General features: G+C 38.6%; 1 protein-coding gene across 4 annotated transcripts in view; it reads right to left on the bottom strand.

Annotated features, from left to right (window-relative positions):
- The window catches only part of csf1b (colony stimulating factor 1b (macrophage)), a 39,512-nt gene extending 21,119 nt beyond the window's left edge, over positions 1 to 18,393 (bottom strand). For 3 of the 4 annotated variants that reach the window (XM_088332490.1, XM_088332491.1, XM_088332493.1), the window contains exons 1-2: positions 18,197 to 18,393; positions 115 to 234 (exon numbers count right to left, since the gene is read on the bottom strand). In XM_088332490.1, the coding sequence (XP_088188616.1) occupies positions 115 to 234; positions 18,197 to 18,238 (162 nt within the window). In that variant the 5' untranslated portion in view covers positions 18,239 to 18,393. The remainder of the gene's footprint in view (positions 1 to 114; positions 235 to 18,196) is intronic. The other variant, XM_088332492.1, reaches the window with a different exon arrangement.
- Between the last annotated feature and the right edge of the window lie 7,196 nt (positions 18,394 to 25,589).

The raw sequence follows: 25,589 nt of genomic DNA, 5'->3' as shown, positions 1-25,589 counted from the left end.
TCTTTGCACTCTTGGTAACTCTGTAACCTGCACCATTGGTCATTACTTTAATATTATATGCTAAGACTGTGCACTTAGCAGCACATCTTATCTTTGTCATTGCAAAACACCTACCAGGTGCTTGAGTGTCAGCAAGTGGTCCTTAGTAATGGAGTGTCTGCATGGTCCGGGGACCTCAGCCATGGACAGTGGAAAGCTCAGGAACATAAGCACACACAGACACTTTACCTGCAACTGACACAATCACATTTTCACATTTTTTGACAACTGTTAGAGTGATTGCCAACATTTAAAACCAAGCCTGTGTAAAACATACAAACTATTCACCAATGTGGGAATGGTTCCAATCACATCAAAAGAAAGCATGACAATAATGAATAAACAAGCCTCCCAGTTTGATCACACGCAAAGACATTTGATTTGTGACATTTTTGAGTTTGTTTCAAATTCCAATGATTAATGGAGCCCAATTTGCAGAAACATTTAGTAGAGTCGAAACTATGCAGCAATTTAATGCATTTAATCACTCTTTTCATTGTTTGTGGCATGAATTTTCTCTGAGATGCAATCGAGGGTAATTGTAACAATATCCCAGACGACAACAAAAACAACCTTTCAGCAATGTGCACCATGCTGTTGTAATAATGCCCCTCAAGGAAAAATAAACATTGTGAATAGATAGAGGGTAAGGTAAGGGAAATAAAGTTGTGAAGTGGCTGGGCTAGACCTATTTTACGCAAAGTGGGGAAAGAAAAAAAGAAAACAAACATGATTTTTTTCTAGTTACCTGGTGATAACAGCTATTTGGCTTTGCATTAGCTCTGCTAGCTATTATTGCTGAAAACTCTCAGGAGTGTGATTATCATACCTGTATATCATATTTGGAGCTTAGCAGGAAAATTCAACCACAAGATAGCTCTTTAGCCATTAAAAAATGTAATCCATGTCGAAGGGAAAACAACATATAGAACAAACCACAACATTTTTTAACTATTATCCCAAAAAACAGCTAATAGGAAAGGGATTAAAAAAATCGTTTCATGTTTATATGAAATTAGGGTTACAGTTTTACTCAGCTTCCTCCCGCGGACTTTGTTTTATTTTGACTATTGATCACCTGCTAAGAAGAGTACTTATATTGCCAGGTTTTTTTTTCTCACAGTGATTGCGCACTGTTCCCTTCATAGTCACTGTTTGGCAATCATGTTGCTGTTCTTTGATTTAGAGGTTTAGGAGGTTTTAACAAAAAGAAAGGACTTAGTTGATGACTCTTAGAACAGGGTGGATATTTACATCTTTAGGGTTTGTAAAGTCTTTTCCTGTACTTCCTTACATGCTCAAAACTAATTGGTGTCTTTTCTTCTCAATTTAAGGTTCTATTGACCTGTGAACTCATCAAATAACAACTGAAACAAACAATCCATTTTAAAAATGGCCTCCCCTTTAACCTAAACACAGTAACCTCATTAATTTTGAGTTTAGGGTTAATATCAACCTCGTTTCCTCCATCCCAAGGGATGATGTTTTTTTTACTATTATTACTAATCATCCATTGCTCAGTTAGCAATCAATCATAGTTCCACTGAAGCACTAACGAACCATACGAGTAACAAAATGCCGAACCCCCTTAAACGGACATAGCAGGTCAATCTCAATCATAACTGGAATCATGCATTTTGACAATTGTGGAAAAAAATGAACAAATTATAGACATTTGGGTTGACTTGTGTGTTAAAATACACCATAAAATGCATTATATTGGTTTGTAATTGGACTCTTAAGATAGAAAATTGAGACTTAGCTTTAATCATTTATTTGTTCCAGTTCAGTTTTGCAGATTTTAATTGTGTAACCTTATTATCATTCCTACAAATAGAGGCTGAAGCGCCGCAAAAAATAAATAAATCAGTAAATGAAGATTGGCAACCTTTTGCACATTCTTCTGTGACGATTAAGCTCAGCATCATCATTCAGCTTTTTAATCCATCACAGACGGGGGCTAAATTCTCTTTTTCTCTTTTAGATGAGAATGACATCTCAGTTGCTAAGAACTCTCGCAAGGAGCTGATCACATTTCAAGGCTTTTCCAAAGGCAATCTGTTATTGATCTTTATCCAATGCTGTTTTAATGAAGATAATTTGAACAGGAAAAAATGAGTTGAATAATATCTCAAAATGAAATTTGTATTTTAAAGACATCTAAGCTGCACAAGACAAACTGTTCATGGAATTGGAGATAGTTTTAAGTCGAGTTGATGTGACCTACTAGCTCTTTGGGAAGATACAACTACAACCTCACAACAAACAACGCGAAACATGTGTGTTCTGGACTTTCTCAAAACAATCAATTAGCAACATTTATTGAGATCTCAACTTTAACTCAAACGCCATCTTACAGAAATCCCCCAAAAAATCTGTATTTAGTCAACCACTCCCTGAAAATGACACAGCAGCATTCGCAAAAGAAAACTGACTTTGCATTCAGAGATTTATCTCTAAATGACTGTAAAAATGAATCCATTGTTAGCCAGTAAACGAAAACATTTATAGTCCTTTTGAAAATGGCTTTGCTGTCAATCAGTGCAGCAAATCATGTGAGAACCAGATAAGTCATGCCAGTGTACTGCTGTGTCTGTCAGACACTTGAAGCGTAAAATTACGACTACTGTCACAAATCCTTCTGTACAGTATACGTGCTGATTTCTGGAAACTCTTGTTTTAGTATCAGGCGGACAAAAATGGACTGTAGGCACACTATCAGAATTGACATTGTGTTCTTGGAACTGGTTTCCTAGTAGTTAGTAAAGTTAATTATGTGAGTTGATAGAATGAAAGTTGCGTTCAAGCTTTGAGGAACATTGCCAATAAACTCAGTAGTAAGGTCACGAGAAACTTCATCAATACCAATAATGAGCATTCGACACTAAACTTAGTTAGGTCCTAAATACTTTCGGGTTGACTCTAGACTTGGTCTGCGGAACCAAATAGTGTTTTGGTCAATAAGTACACTCATATTGAATTAAATTGAAATTGAATTACCTCAAAGGTTCATTGGGAATTTTTTGACCACTAGATAGCCCTGAGTTGTATAAAAAATTGCCAAATGACCACAGCATGATGCTGGAAAAACATGTTGGCGATTACTAAGAATAGATTCAGCTATGTTGAAGAAATACAGATTACTCAACCCATGATTATTTATAAAAAAAATAATATTGGTATGATAGTTTATGTATTTTTGCCCATTATTCACATTAATATTATTTTTATTTTTTTTTCTACCGAGAGAAGGTTTTTTTGTTCCACTAGCAGGCCCAAATATTACACTGTCACACTGTCCATTTAAGCACCATTAAAATGTTTTTGCTGCATGTGCGATCAATTCATTTTTACAATAAAGCTGTTTTTTCAATACATCTGGCCTGACTTGTTCTCTGCCAATGTCTCATTGCTAGATACAGAATAAAATGTGGCATGAATCAGCACGATTAAACTATTTACCGATACTTGCATTGTGTGTATTCTGCCAGATGATTTCAAACTCATATTTACACAAAAGGACCAGAGACAGTTGTTCTCTGCCAAGACAACATGCCTCTCCAATTGGACCGTTGAGGTCAAGACCGCACATGGGGACTTAAGTTAATGGACTCATTATGCAGTTTTTCATGTGAAAATGTAATGTTTTATTAAAAACGTTTTGACAAGTTACAGCATATTACACACCACAAACAAATCCTGGGGTAACAGAGAGGAAAAATAGTAAAATGAAAAAATAATCCTTAGAATTTGCAACATTCTTTTCTAATGCGTTAAAAATTATCTCTTTTTTTGTACAGCTTTTACACCATATTTTCACGAGACTCCTTATCATGCTTACTTCTATCATCGAAATATGCAGGTTTAATAGAGTTGCATCTCTTAAAGGGACAGTGTATATTATTTGCACCGCTAAGTGGTGAAAAAACTACATTCATTAAAAAAACAAACTATTGTCTAAAAGAAATATGCAGAAACACGCCAACTATCATATAAAAGTGCATATTTAAAACAGATTGAGTAAAAAGTAGATTGATGAATTTGCATTTGTTTTCCGTGTTGGGCACGTTACTACTCACTGCTTCTTCCTAAAAGTAACTGCGTTAGTAACTGAATTACCCTAAAGTAGATGTAACTAGCTACCAGGGAAAGTAACTATTTCCGTTACTTAAGTTGAACGTCCAAGAAATATAAAGTTTCTGAGCATGATTGAGTCAGTTGAATAGAGAAGAACTGACAGACATTTTATTATTATTGATTGCACGTGAACTCATAAATTTACAAAAAAATTGAAATGCCGTATTATCCTTTTTATGCTCACCAAATTTAAAGTCAACAACACAGAATCACCGAAAGTTGCATACAGCGTTATTCCCAACATCGTTTATTTGACATAATTCAAGCCTCCCCTAGAGGGAGCCGACATAATTGTCGACCATCTTGTTGCTATGGGTACCCAAAACAAAAACAAAAAAACTCACAAAAAGCAAGTCGAAAGAAGAAATGTTTCGCTTTTGGTCACTTTGAGTCTCCGTAGTTTGTATTCTCCCTTGTACTTTTGAGCACTCGTTATGCTGGTTGCACAGCACAATACAGATAACCGGTTTGTGTTTTGTAAAAAAAAAAAGTTGAATCTTAAGAAAGTATGTTTTTACTAAGCTCGGACATATAAAACTTTCGTAGCATAGCTTCTGATTGCCAACTACCGTATAGCATCATTTTTCTTAATTATGAATCAAATTCTAAATTGTAGCAGTGATATATGTTAAAATATAATTAAAATATATATAGATAACTGAAAAAAGTTAATTTGTATTACATTTTTCTTGTGTTTACAGCATACAAGCATTCTGGTAGGGTGTTCTACTTAAGCAAGGTGGCCGTGGTTTGTTGAAAAATTGCCACAAAGCCAAAGAGCAGTGTGACCACATGCAGCTCCAGAGCCGCTTGTACACTAAAGCAGATGCTTATGGATTTGGTTGGTATTTATTTGGGGTGCCTTAACATGGAACCTAGCTAAAGACACTCACAGAGGCCTAAAGAACTACTGTGTAAATTTTCAAAAAAATCAGTTCAGCTGTTTCTGAGCGCATAGGCCACATACGAAAACACACACAGACACACACTCACACACGCAGACGCACATGGACACACACACACACACACACACACACAAACACACACACAGTTCTGTATTTATATGATAGTCTAGATCTAAACTTTCAAGACTCTACTTTCCTATATCTGCACTTCTACCAGGAAATATGTGTGTCCAATGGAGTTGTATCTGTAAGATAATGCCAATAATTGCCTGTGTTTTTTAAAAAAATGTTTTTCCTATTTTAAGTAATTACATTTTTATGAAGCTAACCGAAACAATGCATGGAATTTGCATCATTTTGGATTGCAATTTACCGTATCAAATCTTTTCTAATAAAGTAGTGAAACATGTTATAATATAATTAGAAAATATTTAAACGATATGTATTTCGTTTTGCATATTCTAATGCAGGGATCACCAACATAAACAAAGGGCTACATTTTGTTATTACCATAATTAGCTCAAAGGGAACCTGGTGTGATATGTATTTGTAAAAAAAAGAAACTTATCTTGTTATTACTACTGGTATGTTGTTACTATGTTATTACCAGGTTACTAGGGTTAAATTCACTCAATCAACGACAAAAAAAAATCAAACATTTATTAGGAAATAATAATGACCCAGCCCTAGTGAGCATTTTTAGGAACAGGTCCACGGGCACCTCAGCGGTCCTTAGGGGGCACCCTGGTGCCCACAGGCAGCCCGTTGGAGGCCCCTGCTCTAATGACTCTACTTGCTTATCTCACTAACACCAAATAGGATATGGGCGAGTCCAGTTGCATTCCTTAAACACCTAAAAAAAAAAGACGTTTTTTTTGTCATTTCCAGAATTTTTCAAATGAAGATAAAATAAATATTGCCGAACTTGACATAATAGATGTCCGCCGTCTACTCTAACGGATAAACGGTCTAATTTCTCTGAGTTTTTTGGTTTTTAATTTGCTAGTCTTACCCAATTCGATGCATCCTTTTTAGTTGTACTTCAATCATATGGCATTTGTGTGAAGGCTAATTTTGTATTTTGGATTCATGGAAAAGTAAACAACCTAAAAAAAATTAAGTTGTCGTATACTTTTGTAAAATCTCATATAATCTATTCCACAGCTTTTTCAAATTGTCTATATTTAGAAAAATGGAGATAAATGGCAGTGATTAGAGGCAATTGAGAGAAATTGAATTACTTCAACGGCAAACAAGCATACTGAGTCATGTTTGGGTAACCCAAACATGAGAAATGCTCCAAAGTTTTCAACTTTGACACTCCATATCGATAAAAAATGTTTCGTTGTTCATTTGCCTTTTACATATTTGTGGTATGCTGACAAAACACATTAATTCAGGACCTATGGGCTGAAAGCACGATTTTTTTTCTTTTGATTTAAGTCAAGTACATTCTTTCCAAATCTGAATTCAAGGTATGTGAGCAAAACATATTACACGGCAATAGCGGATTATTTTTTATCAGCGTCCTTGGCAGCTACAGCTTCCGACGTAAAACTCATTTTTTATTAACAAAACAACATCCTATGTCAGAGAGGTCCATAGACTTTTGTTCTAAGAAAAAAGGATCCTAATTTTTTGCATTACTCCATTATGACCGCCATAAATTTCCGGGAAATCTCCAGCCACTAGCTATGACATTTCTCCTGGTGGGGGGCAAACCTTTTTCTGCCAACACGCTGTCTGGGATAGCGCACTGTACCGCTACATTTTTTGTCTGTTTCCAGCTTTGATGAAATTGAGAGCTGTCAATCCCTGGTGAATAAAATGTGTACAGGTCAAACTCAAATATCGTATTTTGCACCCAAAAATCTAATGATTTTTATCTTGGGGAATTTATTTCTTCTTATACAGAGCCAGCATTTAGAGCATACTTACCAGTATGGTATGCTATGCGCTCCAGACAGAAAAACCCAAAGTATCATCAAAAGAGCTGAGAAAATCAAGGGCTGTTGTCTGCCTAGTCAGGAGAACATGGCTGGCTCGTGTTACTGCAGCAGGGCCACCAAAGTTATAAAGGAATCTTATCACTTCCTCCGGCCTCCACATCTTAAAGCTGCTACTGTCTGGCCAACGCTGCTTATGTCTTAGAACAGGGGTGTCAAAAATAAGGCCTCTGACCAATGTTCCCTCTAATTTTCCACGGATCTGAGCGTTCACACAAAGTCGGTGAGCAACGCTTGAAACTACAGTGAGCCACCATAATCCCAAGTGTGGCAAGATTATTAATTATCAAACATGTCCAAAACTTGACATTTCTCTTTTGAACGAATTGACTCATGTACTATTGCAAAGGTTGTACGGCCTACAAATGTCATTTGTTCTTACAATTCTTTCACAAGATATCCATTTTTTTTATTTCCTGATATATTTTGTTGCATAATATTAACATTTTTGGGGGCTTATTTAGTCGGTTGTAATATACAGAACTGTACTTAATCACATTTTTTAGTGGAAGTACAATGTTGGCAACAAGATTCACTTGATATAATTGGAAATTATTTGAATGCAACACAAACTTTTTATTCTTTTTTCGGTGTTTTTTTTCAACTTTCTTTTTAATTCTTTTAAAAAAAATCTCATTGTGTTTATTTTTTCCGAGCTGCTACCTTTTTCTTTTTGTTCTCTATTTCCTTTTTTCCTAAATTTCTTTCATTTCTTTTTTTCTGGCTTTTTTTTCTAAATTTTTCCTTCTTTTTTTCTCTTCCTTTTGTTTCTTTTTTTCTCAGCTTTTCACTACTTTTTCAATTTGGTATTCTTTTCTTTTTTGTTCTATTCCCCCTTCCTTTAAGTCATTTTGTGCATAATTTTACAAAATATTTGGTCATGTTGGGATTAAAGAAGCAAAAACAACCCGAAGACCCGATAGGACCCGAAAGAGCCGGTTCCTTTTTAGTGAGCCGAGCAGAAGAAGCCGGTTCTCGACATACTCTACTAACTTTACTCAACTTTGTTCGACTTCAAAATATCGCATTTAGGACACAACGTCAGGGGAACACGTGTATTTTTACCTTCATGCACTGTAACTTTGACTTAAGTCGCTTCTTAATAATTAATTTAGAGCCCTCATTTTGGTGCGCTGGCTAGATTTTCTTGTGCGCTGAGAATGTGCGAGCAGTGCGCAATTGCGCACGCGCGCAGCTTAGAGGGAACACTGCCTCTGACCGGATCAGGCCCCTTAACAGATTTAATGCTGAGTCAAGCTCAAGAAAAAAATGAGCAGAATCACGCTAAATAATGACCTGTATTTGTAGATACGACCAATGGATGTCGCCAAAGCCATGCACCACTCCCAGAGTAACCCACCCGCTGTACCTGTATCTACTGACTATCATTTATCAAACAGAGAACATTTGAGGAAACATCCTTACTGATGTTGTTTTATTTGAAATTGAAGTCATGGACACACGATATATGGCAATTGAACTCACGTGTAGAGGATAGATGTGTCACACACTTGTTATCCCCAGTGATGAAATGTCGGTTAAAAAAAAAACTTAATTAAGAAATAGCAACTGTGTGTCTTCGCAGGAGTTTTAGCTTCTTTGTATTATAGATTTCATCTCATCTCATTAGCTGCACTGCTTATCCTCAGTAGGGTTGCAAGGGTGCTGGAGCCCATCCCAGCAATCATCGGGCAGTGGGCAGGGGACACCCTGAACTGGTTGCCAGCCAATCGCATGGCACACGGGGACAGACAACTCGCTTATTCACACCTAGGGACAATTTGGACCGGCCAATCCACCTGAAATGCATGTCTTTGGAATGTGGGAGGAAACCGGAGTACCCGGAGGAAACCCACGCAAGCCCGGGATGAACATACAAACTCTGCACAGGAAGTCCGGTAGCTGGATTTGAACCCACACACGAGGTTCCCAAGACCTTAGAACTGCGCCGCACACGCGCTAACCACTGCGCCGCCGTGCTGCCCTGTATTATAGATATGAATTCTAAAAGCAAAGTTCCCAAATTTGTAAAAAACATTTTCTTTATAAAAATAAATAAATACAAAGCAGAAAAAGTCTTTTAAATCGTAAAATTAATAATTTAAAAATTTGCATTTACATTTCTGATTGTTTGCTATCGATGTCATTTTCCCTGTTTGCATGACTTTCCCCGATTTGTTCTTTTTTGTTTTTACAAAATCATAGTTGATAAACACCACTTAGATTAATTGTTAGTGAGGGAACAACATTTTGAGGAAAAAAAACACTCATTGGTCACTTTACACAACTCCGAGCAAAAAGTATGGAATCACCAGTCTCGGCAAGCACTTACTCAGACATTTTATTCTGTAGATCACAAACATGAAACAATCGTATGGTCATTTCAAAGAGCAACATATTGGCATTCAGAAACACTAAAATAAATTAAGAAAAAACATTGCAATGGTCAGTAAATGTTATTTTTATAGAGCAGTGCAGGGATATAAATAATGAATCATGAAAAACAGACAAAGAAATAACAATCAAAACATATCACTAGTATTTAGTTGCACCACCTTCGGTTTTATGACAGCTTGCAGTCTCTGAGGCATAGACTTGATGAGTGACTAACAGTATTCATCATCAATCTGGTGCCAACTCTTTTTGATTGCAGTTGCCAGATTATCTTTGCAGGTCAGAGCCTTGCAATGGCCATTTTTTTCCATTTCCACCACAGGTTTTCAAATGGGTTGAGATCTGGGCTATTTGCAGTCAATGACATTGACTTGGAGACTCATTGTCTTTCTCAAAAGAATGCTTTCACTGCTTTTGCTCCGTGGCATGATGCATTGTCATCTTGGAAAATTTGTCCAAAATGTCAATGTAAACTTGCATTTATTGCAAATTTGACAGCAGCCACCTCCCCAGTGACTTTGCCTGACATGCAGCCCGACTTCATTAAGGACTGTGGGAATTTTGATGTTTTCTCTAGGCAGTCCCCATTGTAAATATTACCGGAACAGCACCAAACAAAAATTTCAGCATCATTATCTGGTTCAATCCAGATTTGTTACTCATCACTGAAGATAACCATCATTCAGTTATCCACAGTCCATGAATGCTTCTTCTTAGCCCATTGCAGTCTTGCTGTTTTGTGTTTAAGCTTCAACAATGGTTTCCTTTTAGGTTTTCTAAATGAAAATCCTGTTTCATTTAGGCAATTTTGGACAGTTCTGTCACATACATTGACTCCAACTTCCTACCATTTCCTCTTCATTTATCTTGTTGTGCATTTTCTGTTTTCAAGACATATGGCCTTCAGTTGCTTGTCTTGACGCCTACATGTCTTCCTTGGCCAACTAGTATGCTTGACTTTAACAACCTTCCCATGCTGTTTGAACTTGGTCCGAATCTTCGATACGGCTGACTGTGAACAGCCCACATCTTTGGCAACCTTACGAGTAGAGTAACCTCGTTCAAGAAGTTTGATGATCCTGTCATTAGTCACAAGAGACCTTTCTCTTGTTGGATCCACAATTCTTGTCATTCCACTTAGTCCGTGAGCCCTTCAAGGTGTGACAACTACACTGTTTTTAACTGCTGACTAACGAGCAGACTTAATCTAAGCCAGGTGCCCAATTACGGAAAAGAAGTTGAATGGTTGTATCCTTGTTTTCTACTCAATACACAGATTGTAATTTATTTTTTCCTCTGAATTGAGTCATTCCATATTATTTCCCTGCTCTTGCCCTATGGGGCCGGTCACACAGACATTTGCGGCTGAATCACGGCCAGAAATTTCTGCCTTTGAGGCGGACGCTATTGGACGCTCTGAGATCGCCATTCAGACGAGATACAGCAGTGCTTATCACGCAGTCGTAAATTCTTGCTGCTCAATTCTTCAGAGCGCGGGTACACAGCCTTTCACGAGCGTATCGAGGCTGAACCACGGCCAGAAATTTCTGGCCATGAAGCAGACGCTGTTGGGCGCTGTTGGACGTTTTGAGACCGCCATATAGACGAGATACAGCAATGTTTTACTCGCGGTCGGAAATTCACACGCGGTTGGCCGCGCGAAAAAGTTTTGAGCTGCTCAAAAGTTTGAGCACGTGTTAAACCGCGTGCCGCACACATGGTCAACACGAGGTAATGACGCGGAAATGACGTGCTATGGCCGCGGCCAGGGGGTGGTTACACATCGGTAGGACGGGAAATTTCAGCGGGTAATCGTGGGTGGAGCATGGTAATAGCATGTTCTGCGCCTGTATTGCGGTGTTATTACGTGAAATTAGCGTGTTACGCGTGTGACAGTCAAACGCCTTTCTCCGCGTATATACAGCGCGATTTGCCGAGCACACGTCAGTTGTGCTCGAGACGTCAAGGGGGTGAACATGGATCCCCGTCAGCGTAGTGACCTCGTCTTAATCCATTTTTATTTCTTGACATTTCTTTTCAAGATAATAAAATAAAAATGACGCCATAGCTTGAAATCTTGATCTTCACGGGACTGTGTCTTGAGCGGTTATGATTTCTACAGCCCGGTGTTATGCCGAGAAATACATCCGTGCCGAGATTTGCATCCCCTCGCTACTACAACCACTTTTACCTCGTTTTATCTCACTTTTAGGGAATGTAATGGCGAACATATAACCAAAACCACTGTCTTGCATTTGTTGGGAATGTAATACAACTTAAACCATTCCGTCTTTGTTTTTGTTGTGAACGTAATCGAACGGTAATGCACACCGTATATAAATCCTCCCCCCCTCGCGTGAACGCGCATTCTGCTGCGCTTCCAACAAAAGCGATCATATTTTATATAAAACGCTTATTAAAACAATAAAGCGAGCTAATTATAACAATTGGGGGATCCTTGTCTATATAACGCGTTTATTTAAACAATAAAGTGCGATCGTATTTGTTGTGTATGTAGTAGGGTTGTAGTAGGATTCAGAGACAGGCACGGACGGTACATTCATAGAGTGTTTACTTAACTTCTTCCTCGGTAGTTCTCAAGCACAAGTACAAGGCTGCGCATTAGTATACAGCGACACCGCAGGAAGGGGAGTGTATTACACGACACCACATATTCCCTTTTTGTTAGAATAGGACACAAACCGTAGCATTAATCTGAAACACGCAATAACTCTTCGGTAAGTATGAGCTCATAGAAAACATACATTTCAATATTCATTACCAGATTAGAGGTAAATATTTATCAAAGGTAAGCAATAACGTAAGGAACTATACTGTCAATATCGGTAAGCAAAAGTGTGTAAACCTTGTAAACTTAAGCAGACTGTATGAAGATCACATCATAAACAAACATGACAATTTTTTTAAACAATGAACATTCATCATGACTTTTTTTTTTTTTTAAACATCACCACATCTTTTCTGTATCTTTTTTTTAAGTCACATAATCTTGAAGCCATGCAGGAGCATGTCGTATTCTCGGTGCACTAGGAGAGGGATGTGGTGAGGGAACAGTTTCAGTTTCAGGTGGCTCAGCACCTTGGTTGCTTGGCAGGAGGCAAGCATCAGCATCAGCAGGCTGTTGCGCTGAAGCAGCAGCACAGGTGGAAGAATGGGCAAGGTGGAAAGCATTCCACACCTTTCCATCAGACAGCAGGTAAGTGGCTGGACCCTTTTGGGCTACCACTGTCAGTGGCTTGGTGAACTTTGAGTGTCCTTTGGCAATGATTCCAGGTTTGCGGATGCGAACCGCAGAGCCAATCTGGAAGCTGGGTGATTTTGCACCGCGACGTTTGTCGGTGTATCGTTTGGACTTCCGTTGTTTGTTTTGTATGTTTTGTAGCATGTTGCCTTTGTCAGCAGTGGGACGCATGGAGTGAAGACCTGTGATGTGAAGCTTTGTATCCAGTGGTCTACCATGCAACAGTTCAGCGGGGGATACTGAAGTCACGGCATGTGGTGTAGCTCTGTAAGTCTGTAAAAACTCAGTGAAGAAGGTTTTCAGTGGTTTACCTTCGATGTTGGCTGTTTGTAGACAGTCCTTGAAGACTCTGTTAAAACGCTCAATTTCACCGTTGGCTTGTGGGTAGTACACAGAGCTGCGACTGTGTGTGATGTTCCTGTCACTAAGGAATGCTTCAAACTCAGTCGACACGAACTGAGGGCCATTGTCAGTAACAATTTCCTGTGGATTACCTTCTCTGCTAAACACAATGGAAAGAAAAGTCATAACAGAGGCAGAAGTAACATTTGAGCAGAAGGCAATCTCAGGCCATTGGCTGTAATAGTCAATGAGGGTGATGGCGAAGCGGCAATCAGCAGGCGCAGAGTGAATAGGACCAACAATGTCCACAGCAACCTTTTCCCAGGCAGCAGTTGGGGTAGGCACAGGCTGTAATGGTGCAGTACGTGTGGTTGCGGTTTTGTCAAGATGCAAGCAGGTGGTGCATGATTTGATGGCGAGCTCAACGTGAGAATCCATTCCAGGCCACCAGTACAAGTCTCTCAGTCTTTGTTTTGTGCGGACGATCCCTTGGTGTGTAGCATGAGCAAGTTGAATCATTTTTTCCTGTAGCTGTTGTGGTTTCACAACACGATGAGTGCCACGCACAATGACACTGTTCTGCAAGGCAAGCTCATTTTGCACACGGAAGTAGGGCACGATGAGGGGGTCAAGGCCTTTTGCAGTACGAGGCCATCCCTTCTGCATGTAGTGTCGCACCTTCTGTTGCACTGGACATTCCTCACATGCACTGGAGAGCTCATCAGCAGTGACTGCAGCAAAATCAGGAGACACAGCAGCCACCATCTCCATGATGCCATCATTTTCCAGTTTCGTCAGCTCCTCTGACACCTTGTCACGCACGGCATATGGGAGTCTGTGTAGCTTTTGCTGGACTGGAGGGAGGTCTGCACGCACTTTAACTTTGTGTATAAAACCTGTAGCAACGCCTAAAGCATTTGTAGTGTTGACAATGTGACTCATCTCCGATGCAGCAGGTGTTGTAATCTGCCCATCTTGTATGTGGAGGCGAAGTGCAGTGAACAGGTCCATTCCCAGTAGTGGAGTACCGTCAGGAACTATGTAGAAGTCAGTATGTGCACTCTGGTTGCAGTATGTAGCAGTAAGTTGAAGACAGCCCAACACTGGAATTGGCTTCTTCATGTAGGTCACCAGACGTACAGTAGGCTTTGAGAGAGGCAAGTGCATGAATGATTGTCTGTAAATTCTCTCTGGCAGAATTGAGACTGCTGATGCAGTGTCCACAAGCAGGTCAGTAGTAATAGACTGTTCATTATTCGCATGGAGAGCAACTGTACACGTAAGGCGCTTTGGGACTGCAGCTGTAGGGGCTACATGACACACAGTAAGTTCTGGGACAGTAACTTCTCTCACTGATCGAGTAGGAATTGCGCTGCGGCACACTTTACTAAAATGTCCAATTTTTTCACATTGGTTGCATTTTGCATTTTTATCAGGGCATTTGCGGTCATTTGCTAGATGAGAGTTGGAGCCACAACGGTAGCAGGTTTTGTGTTGATTCCTTTTATCTCTCGAGCGCTGTGTATGTGTACTGCTCTGATTCCTTTTATCTCTTTGTTGCACGAACTTCACAGGAACGTCAGGCACGTGCACAGGAGCAATAGCATTAGCTTCTGAAATAGCGCATTCGATGTGTGTAGCAATAGCGATTGCTTTGTCAAGCTTTAAGTCCGTTTCCAAAAGCAAGCGTTCTCTGATTCTCGAAGAGGACATCTCAATGAATTGATCCCTAATCATATCATCAGCAAACGTGCCAAAGTCACAGTTAGCAATTAATTCCCTCAATGCGGCAATGAACTGAGCAGTGGTCTCGCCCGGTCTCTGAGCACGCCGACGGAACTTGGTACGCTGAGCAACGACATTAATCTTCGGTACAAAGGTTTCTAGCGCATCACAGGCGGATTTGTAAGAAGTGCCAGTGTCGGGAAGGGAAAGAAAAATTCTCTGCCCTTCTGTGCCTAAACAGTGCAGCAGTAGTGCGCGTTTTCGTTTGTCCGGCATTTCGTTAGCAGTCAATGCTAGCAGGTAATTTTCGAACATCTGAATCCACGTGGTGTACAACATCGTAGGCTCACCCGGGGTTTCAAGCAAAGCAAGGGGTTGTGAAATTCCGATCCAAGTCATCCTCGTCGCCAATATGTTGTGTATGTAGTAGGGTTGTAGTAGGATTCAGAGACAGGCACGGACAGTACATTCATAGAGTGTTTACTTAACTTCTTCCTCGGTAGTTCTCAAGCACAAGTACAAGGCTGCGCATTAGTATACAGCGACACCGCAGGAAGGGGAGTGTATTACACGACACCACAGTATTCTACAAAATGCGTTTGTTAACGCGGATGAAAAAGTCACCAACGTCAATGCACGCTTCCAACAAAAGCGATCGCAGCAGAATGCGCGTTCACGCGAGGGGGTCCACACGAGAAAATGACGCAGAAATGACGCGATGAGGAAGCGGAACAGTCGCCGGCGTCTGTTTTGCGGGCATACCACCGATGAACAGCGGGTTGGCCAATTTTGCGCATTTTCCATCGCGGGCAACCACGGACAAAAAAAAAAACGCAACATTGTAGCCGTGATTCAGCCGCAAACGGCTGTGTGACCGGCCCCTATCAAAGTACCAGGTACTGACTATTGTAAAGTTTTTTCTTAATTTCTTTTAATGTTTCCGAATGCCAATATCACTTTGGAATGACCTTACGATTGTTTCATGTTTGTGATCTGAGTGTTTTGTACATGATAAAATGTTGGAGGGCTTGCCCAAGACTGGTGATTCTATACTTTTTGCTAGGAGTTGTCATCAAATCTTACAGCCCTGAATTATAATTGTTATTTAACTATAAGGCTCCAAAAGAACCCCAGCCCTTCAGCTCAGGCACACTTTTTATGCTATTAATTTATAAGACCAGCCCCTGTGAAAGTAGCTTTGCTACCATGTGGCCCTAAACTAAAATGAGTTTGTTACCCCTGCCTTAAATCAAAAATGAACTGCGCAATTGATCTTGCCAAGAAGAAGAAGTTGTGTGTGACGTAATGCTTAGCTCTCCATAGAACTGATAATGCAACGAAGGAATCCAATTACTGGGAATATTTCTAACATAAGGCCAAAAATTGTATGTTTTATCGCATTCTTTAGTGAATTCAATTGAAATATTTCAGCCAAGATGATATAAAATTGGATAAAGTCATACAGGTTGACGGGGAAAAAAAAAAGCACATTTGCTATTTGGAAAGCTTTTTACTCAGTAAAAAAAAGTATGTTAGACATTTCAAAAGGACCCAAATGCTCATTGATAGCAAAAAAGTACTTCCTACAAGAAGTAATGTACTGTTTGTGATTGCTTCGCGGTGGGTCGAATACCAAAAGTAGTAGAAAGAAAGGACGCTAAACTGGTCATTCGCCTTTTTTGTTTGTATAGTATTTGGAGGTTTGACATCATGACACGCAATATTTCATTCATTTGATCTCATTCATCATGCTAAATGCCCGTTCTCTAGTCCGATAATGCCAGTTAAAATACAAAGGCCAAAACTACTCTATTGTTCGAAAATGTAAAGAAAATAAAACTGCCCCCCCCCCCTGTTAATTTACTACTCATACCCCATGCCTTTTGGCAAGTGTAACTGTGAAATGGCTGCCAGATGGACTTAATTTCACTCAGGTTCATAACAGGGAAAATATCAGCGCATGTGCTTCGCAGTTTTTCTGGTCTCATGACCCGCCACACTTGATTCCGCTTTGTAACAATAACACAAACGAGTGGCAAACAAGCACAGAACACAGACAAACAAAACAGGGGTTATTCAAAGACTGGCTGACATCTGAGATAGATTGGGACATAAAAAGAGCATTCTGTCAAGCTAACAAGAGCTAATCACAAGACAGTTATATTTATAGTTTATAGTTGTTTAGAGATTCTTCTTCTTGTATATCTTGTCCATAATTTAACTTTCATTCTGACTTTAAAAGTCCTGACACGAATAATTGGATATGCCTAAGATTTATTGCTAGAATTGAAAATGCAGTTACAATAATAATTGAATAAAAATGTACCAAACAAAACTTTAAACATGGTTATTTGCAGTGTTGGGACTTACGCCTTACAAAGGAGCACAATTACTTTTGTTGTAACACATAATTAATACAATTTTTTAACACTATTGTCATTACTACTTATGGGTTTTTACGGTACTCTAAAAATGCATATTATTATTTATAGTGTCCTCTGGTATTTCAGTACTCTTGCTTCTCTTAAGTTGTCACATATATGCCTCGCTCTGAAAAAAGGAATCCCTTTAGGGTGATTATATTTAAGTGCCCAATACAACTGAAAACAGTTATAGTGGTGCCATCTCTGGCCCAGTATGATAATACTGAATTTCTCTCCATGTAGAAATTTCCCCTTCCGTATAAATCCAAGAAACAACTTAACAGGAAATCAAATGGGAAAACATGAGCAACAAATTTATGGTGTGCTGAATTCTGGTCTGTTTTTTTGTAAAATTATTTTTGCAATACACATGATTGAATTTTAAAAAGTATTGTACAGTACCCAAAAATGGAGAAGGATATTTTGGAGCGGTTTGAAGACTATAGAAAAAATGGATATGGAGTGTATCTGCACAAGCCAAGTAATTTGAAGGGTCCACTGCTTTTACAGGTTGTCCTACTGTACCCATTTTCTGCTATTTCTTTTAGTATATGGCTATTTAAAAGCAGTTTTAGGAGGTAGGTTTCTATGTCAGTATAGCTGGTAATTGTATATAGAAAGTTGATTTCAAATAAATTCTCTACTTATTGGTATCAGTAATCTGCAGAGAAACTGGATTAATTTTAAAATAAAGTAACAGTAACTGTAACTAATTACTTATTTTCAATAACACACCCAACACGCTGTGATTCATTAAGCCTGATAGTAAAGCAAAAAAAAAAAAAAAAAAAAAAAGGATTACAATTGACTTCTTACCCATTCAAAACTAACAAATGCAGAAGCACATTACATTCTCAGAAATAAGTCTCACAAGACATTGAGAAATTCGTTCCATGCAAATCAAACCACATGCGAGGAGTGAGAAATTGCTTTTAAGCGGAGAAGCGACAAGTTCTCACCTACCTTAGCCTTGCTCTGAATCAGGGTTGGCACAGGGATGGTCATCTGGCATATGTTTGACAATGGGAAACAAATCCTCTGTCACGCACATTGAAGCAAAGAAATTCTTCTCGTTTATTCAGTTTCAAGAACTCTCTGGCCAAGTTACTTGATGTAGTTGGGTCAAAAAAAACAATTGCGTATGTGCTCCTCCGGCGCAGTCCAAACTCAGACTAACTGTCTGAGCTGACAGACAGCCCTTTTTACATACCTCCCACCTCTCGTCTCGCAGATCATGCTTGCGGTTTCATGTTTTAGCATCATCTTTGGTTCTTGTTCCTGTTTTATGAAGTGCATGAAATAACAATGAACCTGTCTGATTATAGCTTATTTTAAGTAAAATTAAGTCATAAACAACTATCTATAATAAAACTTATTTCAGGGGTGTCAAACTAGTATATGAATGGCATAAATACTGTGCCTTAGATGCAGGGCTGGAGGTCTTTTTAGAACCTCACAATAAAATTTTGGTTCAAGGATTTGAGATTTGATTAGAAAACGATTATTGAGGGTTTTTTTAATGGTGCAACTCTTTGCAAAATTTAAGTGTAAAACAATGAATATTGAAATTCATTTCTCAAAACACAGTTACAGCAGTTATTTTTCACTCTCTTGGGTGTTTGTTTAGCTTGGTAATGGCCCCAGGGTAAGAAACTGTGTCTGAGTCTGTTAGTCCTTGTTTCAAGGCAGGGGTTTCAAACTCATTTTAATTCATTGGCCACCTGGTAGAAAAATACTCTCACTGGGGCAGGACTGGGAATTTAATGGCAACAAAGTGTGCCTGAGCTGTAGGGCTGGGGATCTTTTAGAGGCTCACAATTAAATAACAATTATCATTTAGGAGGGTAAGATTTGAATATAAAATGATTATTGAGCGTTGTTTTTCCTTAATACATCTTAATTTTAATTTAGATTTAATCTCAAAACCACACTACATTAAGATTTCTTTAATGATAATATTTATTATAATGCAATTATTTTCTTATTCAAATCTGTTTTCTGATCAAATAAGAATAAGTAAATAAAGTGAGCAAATGGTATATTAAAATACGAGGTAGTATTAATTATTATTTAGTGATCTTACAAAGAAATATGTCCTGTCCCATATGTTTCCATTTTTAAATCAATTGGACAAGATAGGTTAAATCTAAAATAAACAAAATTTCAAAATAATAAACGGAAATGAAAAATAATATTAAACACAATAAATAAGTGCCAGATCATTTCGTTTAATTCATGTATTATGATGAGTATTATTATTTACCTTCTTTCTATTTCTTTTCTACTAAAATCTGACAAACTACTTTCAACAATATTTTAATTAAATCATTACAATTAGTCAACATTGTTCATGATAATCCACATATATAATTTTAAAAACTCAAGTAAAATAAGAACAATAGTACTTAAAATGAGCAAATTTTCTAACACTGCAGTATTAATCAGCCTTTAGTAATCTTCCAAAAACATTTTTACACTCTGTAGAGATAAGTTAAAACTAAGATAATATTAATAATTAAAATAGTTTCGTTAGGAAATATAAATCCCAATCGCCAAAATATTGTGCTTTTTTTAAGTGATAAAATAAGTATCAAGAATAGTAATGATATGTATATGATGATAGTTAATCTATCTATATATCTACCCTGGTCATATCCCTCGAGAGGGGTGACCGACCGCAAAAAAAAATATATATACACAAAAACAAAGAAAACACATTTTAAAAAAGTAGCAATGAACAAAAATGTGACCATGGCGTACCCAAATGCCCAAACAACCAAACAAGTTAAGCACCTTGGCACCCAAGTTGGTCATGCTTTCATCCCTCCAGATGAAACGGGACACAATACAGAGAGGCAAAAAAGGGGGGACGGGAGACCGAAAGGTTTCGCAAACCCTGGAAGTAAAGCAACTAAGTGGAAGAAAGATGAGATGGGAAGGATGATGACTAAAAGGAAGGTTGATGTGTTAGCCTTGAGTGAAACAAAGATGAAAGGAAAGGGTAAATTACAGCTTGGAAATATGTATGGTAAAAAGTCTGAAGTTACCGGTGGACATGCTAGAAAAGGAGTGGCTGTGCTTGAGAGTGAGAAAGCAAAGGAAAAACTGGTGGAGTGGAAAGAGATATCTTCCAGATTGATGTGGGTGCAATTAAAGTGAAGGCTAGAATATGGATGTTTATAAGTGCATATGGACCAGATTCAGAAAGAAGTGCTGAAGAGAGACATGAGTTCTGGAAGGATTTGTCCGAATGTGTGGCAAGTGCGAAAGAAGGGTGGTAAGTGGTATTTCAAGGTGACCTGAATGCTAGAGTGGGTGATGGAATAGTTGAAAATGTGGTTGGTAGATATGGAGTACCAGGAAGAAATGAGAGTGGTAAGAAATTGATTGAGTTATGTGTGAAAAATGAATTGGTGATTGCAAATACATTGTTTAAAAAGAGGGACATGAACAAGTATACTTTTGTCAGAGTGGATGGTGGTGAGATGGTGGACAGAGCACTGATGGATCATGTGGTGGTTAGGAAAGGGATGTTAAGCAGATTGTTGGATGTGCATGTATACAGGGGTGTAATGAGTGGTATGGCTGATCATTTTTATGTGGAAGGAAAACTGAGAATAGATGGATCTTGAAGGGCTAGTTATAGGAAGGGTGTGAGGGAAGAGGTGAAAATGTCAGAGTTGAATAAGGCAGAAAAGGAGAGAGAGTTAAAGAGAGGATAAGAGAAGAGTATGAACAGATTTGTAGAAGAGAAGTGGAGAGTGTGGAAATGGAATGGAAGTGGTTTAAAGAGGCAGTGTTGAGGAGTGCGAGCGAAGTGTTTAGAATGAGAAAAGTTGGTCGAGGTATTAGGAAAAGAAGTAAATGGCGGAATGATGATGTCTCAGGGGCTGTGAAAGAAAAGACATGTGCCTTTGAGGAGTGGCTGCAAGAAAAGTGCGGTGATGCGTATGAAAGGTATAAAGTGAAGAAAAGTTTGGTAAAAGCGGTAGTTGAAGCAGCAAAAAGGAAAGCAAATGATGAAAGGTGTTGAAAGATAGGAGTGAACTTTGAGGAAAGGAGAAAAGTGTTCTGGAAATGAGTGAAAAGAGTAAAAAAGTGCAAGTCTGGAAAGGAAGAGAAAGTGAAAGATAGGGACGGTAGATTGCTGGTTAGTGGCAGTGCAGTCAGGACCAGATGGGCAGAGTATTTTGAGGAGTTGCTGAATGTGGAGGATGGGAGAGAAGTGAGAGTCGAGGCGATCGGTGATATGGAGAGAATGCCTGTGTTGGGTGATTTTAATGTAATGCCTGTGGAAACATGAGAGGTGCAAGAGGCAGTGAAAGAAATGAAAGGGGGAAGGCAGCTGGGTTGGATGGTTGTATTGCTGAATGCCTTAAGAAAGGTGGCATGGCTATGATTGGCTGATTAGTACACTTGTTGAATGTATGGTTTTTAAGTGGTGTGGTTCCTGTTGATTGGTGTAGTGCATGTACGGTGCCGTTGTATAAGGGTAAAGGTGATAAGTATAAATGTAGCAATTTGAGAGGTTTCAGTTTGTTCAAGTCCAGACACCACATCCTCCCCGTGTGGAGTTTGCATGTTCTCCCCGTTTGTTCAGCTGTATTGAAGAGTCTTGATTAAGAGAGTGAGGAAGAATGGATGAGGTGATGATGGAGGAGCAGAGTGGTTTCAGGAAAGAAGGAAGATGTGTGGATCAGGTGTTTGCAGTATGACAGGTGTGTGAGAAATATTTTGCAAAAGGTAAGGATGTTTATTTGGCTTTCATGGACTTGGAAAAGGCGTATGACAGAGTTGTTAGAGAGGCGTTGATTAAAAGAGTGAGAGGAAGAACGGATGAAATGGTGATGGAAGATTAGAGTGGTTTCAGGAAAGGAAGACGGGTTTGATAGAGAGGCGTTGTGGCAGGTGATGGTAATAAATGGAGTGGGTGGCAAGTTGTTGGAAGCATTGAAGAGTTTTTATGTGAACAGCAGAGCATGTGTAAGAGTAGGGAGTGAGACAAGTGAGTGGTTCCCTGTGTTGACTGGTGTGAGACAGGGGTGTGTGATGTCACCATGGCTGTTTAATGTGTACATGGATGGTGTGGCAAGAGAGGTGAATGCAAGAGTATTTGGCAGAGGTGTAGCGATGATGGATAATAGTGGAACGGTGTGGCAGGTAAGTCAGTTGTTGTTTGCAGATGAAAAAGCGCCTGTGGCCGATTCTGAGGAAAATTTGAGAAGGTTTGTAATGGAGTTTGAAAGAGTGTGTGATAGGCGTAAATTAGGTGTGAATGTTGTCAAGAGTAAGGTCATGAAGTGTTCACGTGATGGAATGGGCATGGCATTGGAAATAAGGTTGCATGGACAGGTGCTGGTAGAAGTTGAAAGCTTTAAGTACTTGGGTTGTGATGTGGCTGCGGTTGGTGGAATGGAGTGTGAGGTGTTGCACAGAGTGAATCAAGGAAGCAAGGTTTTGGGTGCTCTGAGGAGAGTCATGAGTAACAAGAGAATGAGTATGGATGTTAAGAGAGGACTGTATGAGAGTGTGATTGTGCCGACTGTGTTGTATGGTGCAGAGTTTGTTTTTGAAATTAAATGTTTGAGGAGTATGTTAGGAGTAATAAGATTGGATAGATTGAGAAATGAAATTGTGAGAAGCAAAACTGGAGTAGTAGTGGAACTGAGCAAGCGTGCGGATAAGAGAGTACTAGGTTAGTTTGGACACATGGAGAGGATGGATGAGGAGGGAATGTTGAAGAGGATCTACAGAGCAGAAGTAAATGGAAGGGGACCAAGAAGAAGGCTGCGATTGACATGGATGGATGGTGTTACTGGAAAAAAAGAGGTCCAAATGTAAAAATAATCAATGAGGTATAATATGATGTATCTAACTTTTTCTACAAAAATATAAAACAATTATTTTCAAAGTACATTAATGAACGATTATAATACGTAAAAAAAGGAATTTACAGTAACATAGGAATGAAGTATTGTTTTTCTTATATTGACATATTTCTTAATCCGTTTTTTTTTTTGGTAAATAGCACTTAAAATTAGCTAATTGTCTAATACAACAGTATTAAATAATCGTATGATTTTCTTAAAAATGCAAGTCATCTTCCATATTATATCATTTTGCATATTTTAACCAATCCTTTTTCCATAGTTTTAATTAATGGGTTGAACGCTAGATGTAGTAAAATTGCAAATAATGAACACAAATTTTTATTCTTAAAAAAATCCCAATTGCCAAATAATTTTGCTTCATTGAAGTGTCATAATATTTATGATAGTTGTTCTTTTTCCAAACTATATATTCTAGGAATATAAGACACAAAAATACGAATATATTAATTCAATGATTTTAATATTTCAGAAGACCATTTACACTGAAACACAATTTTTTTTTATTTTATAAAAATGCAAAACGTCTTCCTTATTAGTTAGTTTTGCATAGTTAACAAAAAAATCATAGTTGAGAGGTATACAAAATAAAATAAAAAAATAGTACTAATGAGAAAAAAAATGAAAAGATTGATCACTCAATTTTCTAACTGGACTTGTTCAGGGTAGGAGTTCATACAGATAAGACATCCTCTGACACATACCGTCTTATTAAAACATTATGTTGTGCAGTCAATGAGTTATCAGCCAACCCAGTTAAAATGGATCTTTTATTTATAAGGGGCGGTACTTTTTTATAGAAGACATTTCTTTCAACAGATAACCGTACAAAAATAAAGAAGGAAGGAAAACAAGCTGCCATTGTTGCTGCTATATATGCATTAGTTATGTATCTGAATCAGTTCAATTGTTTTTTAATTTATTGGCAACTCTGTTTCTGAGAGAACGAATCATGTTATCTGCATCACCAATATGTCTGCAGGTCACTTGGCCCACTTTCTCCTCACTTGTGACCACGGCCACACTGTCTTAGCTGTACTCCACTTGGTGCAGAACCTGGAGGACATTCCACCATTTTCTAAATATGGAGAATGGTACTAGATAAGAAGCTTCTGATTCACATTCTCAAAGCTAAACATTTCAGTATTTTCCATTATGTAGAGGTTGAAAATGGCAGATTGATAAAGTTAAGCAATAAAGGAATCTGGTTGCCCAAGGTACAATTGAAACATTTGCATCTAATCAAGATCTGGCAGCAGATACTGATTGGTTGAGAACATTGTTGTTTTGTTCCATATCTTTAGAAGTCACAAAAACCTCAAAAGTCAGGAATATCATTTGTTGACTGGCATTCACCATATCATTGGCACAATTTCTTTCTAACTGCTAACTTTTAATTTGCCACTACGGGGACCAGAACCACTCGCCAAAAGTGAAAATACGCAAAGTAGTGTCGCATCATCTTTCTTTTTGGCGGCCTTTATTAGAGCAGACTTGCCGGCTTACTGACTGAGAGAGAGAGAGAGAGAGAGAGAGAGAGAGGAGGGAGAGAGGGAGAGATAGAGAAAGAAGAGAGAGAGAGAGAGAGAGAGAGAGAGAGAGAGAGAGAGAGGGAGGGAGAGAGGGAGAGATAGACAAAGAAAGAGAGAGAGAGAGAGAGAGAGAGAGAGAGAGAGAGAGAGAGAGAGAGAGAGAGAGAGAGAGAGAGAGAGAGAGAGAGAGAGAGAGAGAGAGAGAGAGAGAGAGAGAGAGAGAGAGAGAGAGAGAGAGAGAGAGTAAAAAACAGTATTATAAAGTACTCAAGTTCTTGGTGGGGTGTATTCATTTAAGGGACTTGCTGACTTACCAACTGAGGGAATGAAACGCATATTTCAAAATAGTCCACATTTTTGTTTTTTTGGCACACGCTGATCTATCTATCTATCTATCTATCCATCTATCTATCTATCTATCTATCTATCTATCTATCTATCTATCTATCTATCTATCTATCTATCTATCTATCTATCTATCTATCTATCTATCTATCTATCTATCTATCTATCTATCTATCTCGCTTTCTCTCTCTCTGTTTTTCTCGCTCTCCCTCTCTCTCTCTCTCTCTTTGTGTCTGTCTGTAGGTCTGTCGGTCTGCCTGCCCACCTGTTTTTGTGGTCTGAAATGTTTTTACAGTTACCAAGTTATTGATGGATATATGGGACAGGCCTACCTGTATCTGGTCCAACACCTTCAGTCCATTGTTTATCACTATTTTACTGGATCAGAAGACTGGAATGCGTCCATTTTTCTTGTTGAACTTAATCTAAATTGAGCCTGACTCCACAGTAGAAACATAGACACCTAGAAACTTCTGTTAACCTCACTCAACCTTCTGAGACACTTATCGACAGCATGAGAAACTTCAACCCTAGAGACAGGAAATAAAAAAATTCCCACACCTTGTTTACTCAAAGGAAGCCGCCTTTAAT

This window comes from Urocampus carinirostris, chromosome 3 (genome assembly GCF_059441175.1).
Source record: "Urocampus carinirostris isolate Australia breed hairy pipefish chromosome 3, RoL_Ucar_1.0, whole genome shotgun sequence".
NCBI lineage: Eukaryota > Metazoa > Chordata > Actinopteri > Syngnathiformes > Syngnathidae > Urocampus > Urocampus carinirostris.
Note: the sequence above shows the minus strand (reverse complement) of the source record. Positions and strands in the feature narration are given on the sequence as shown.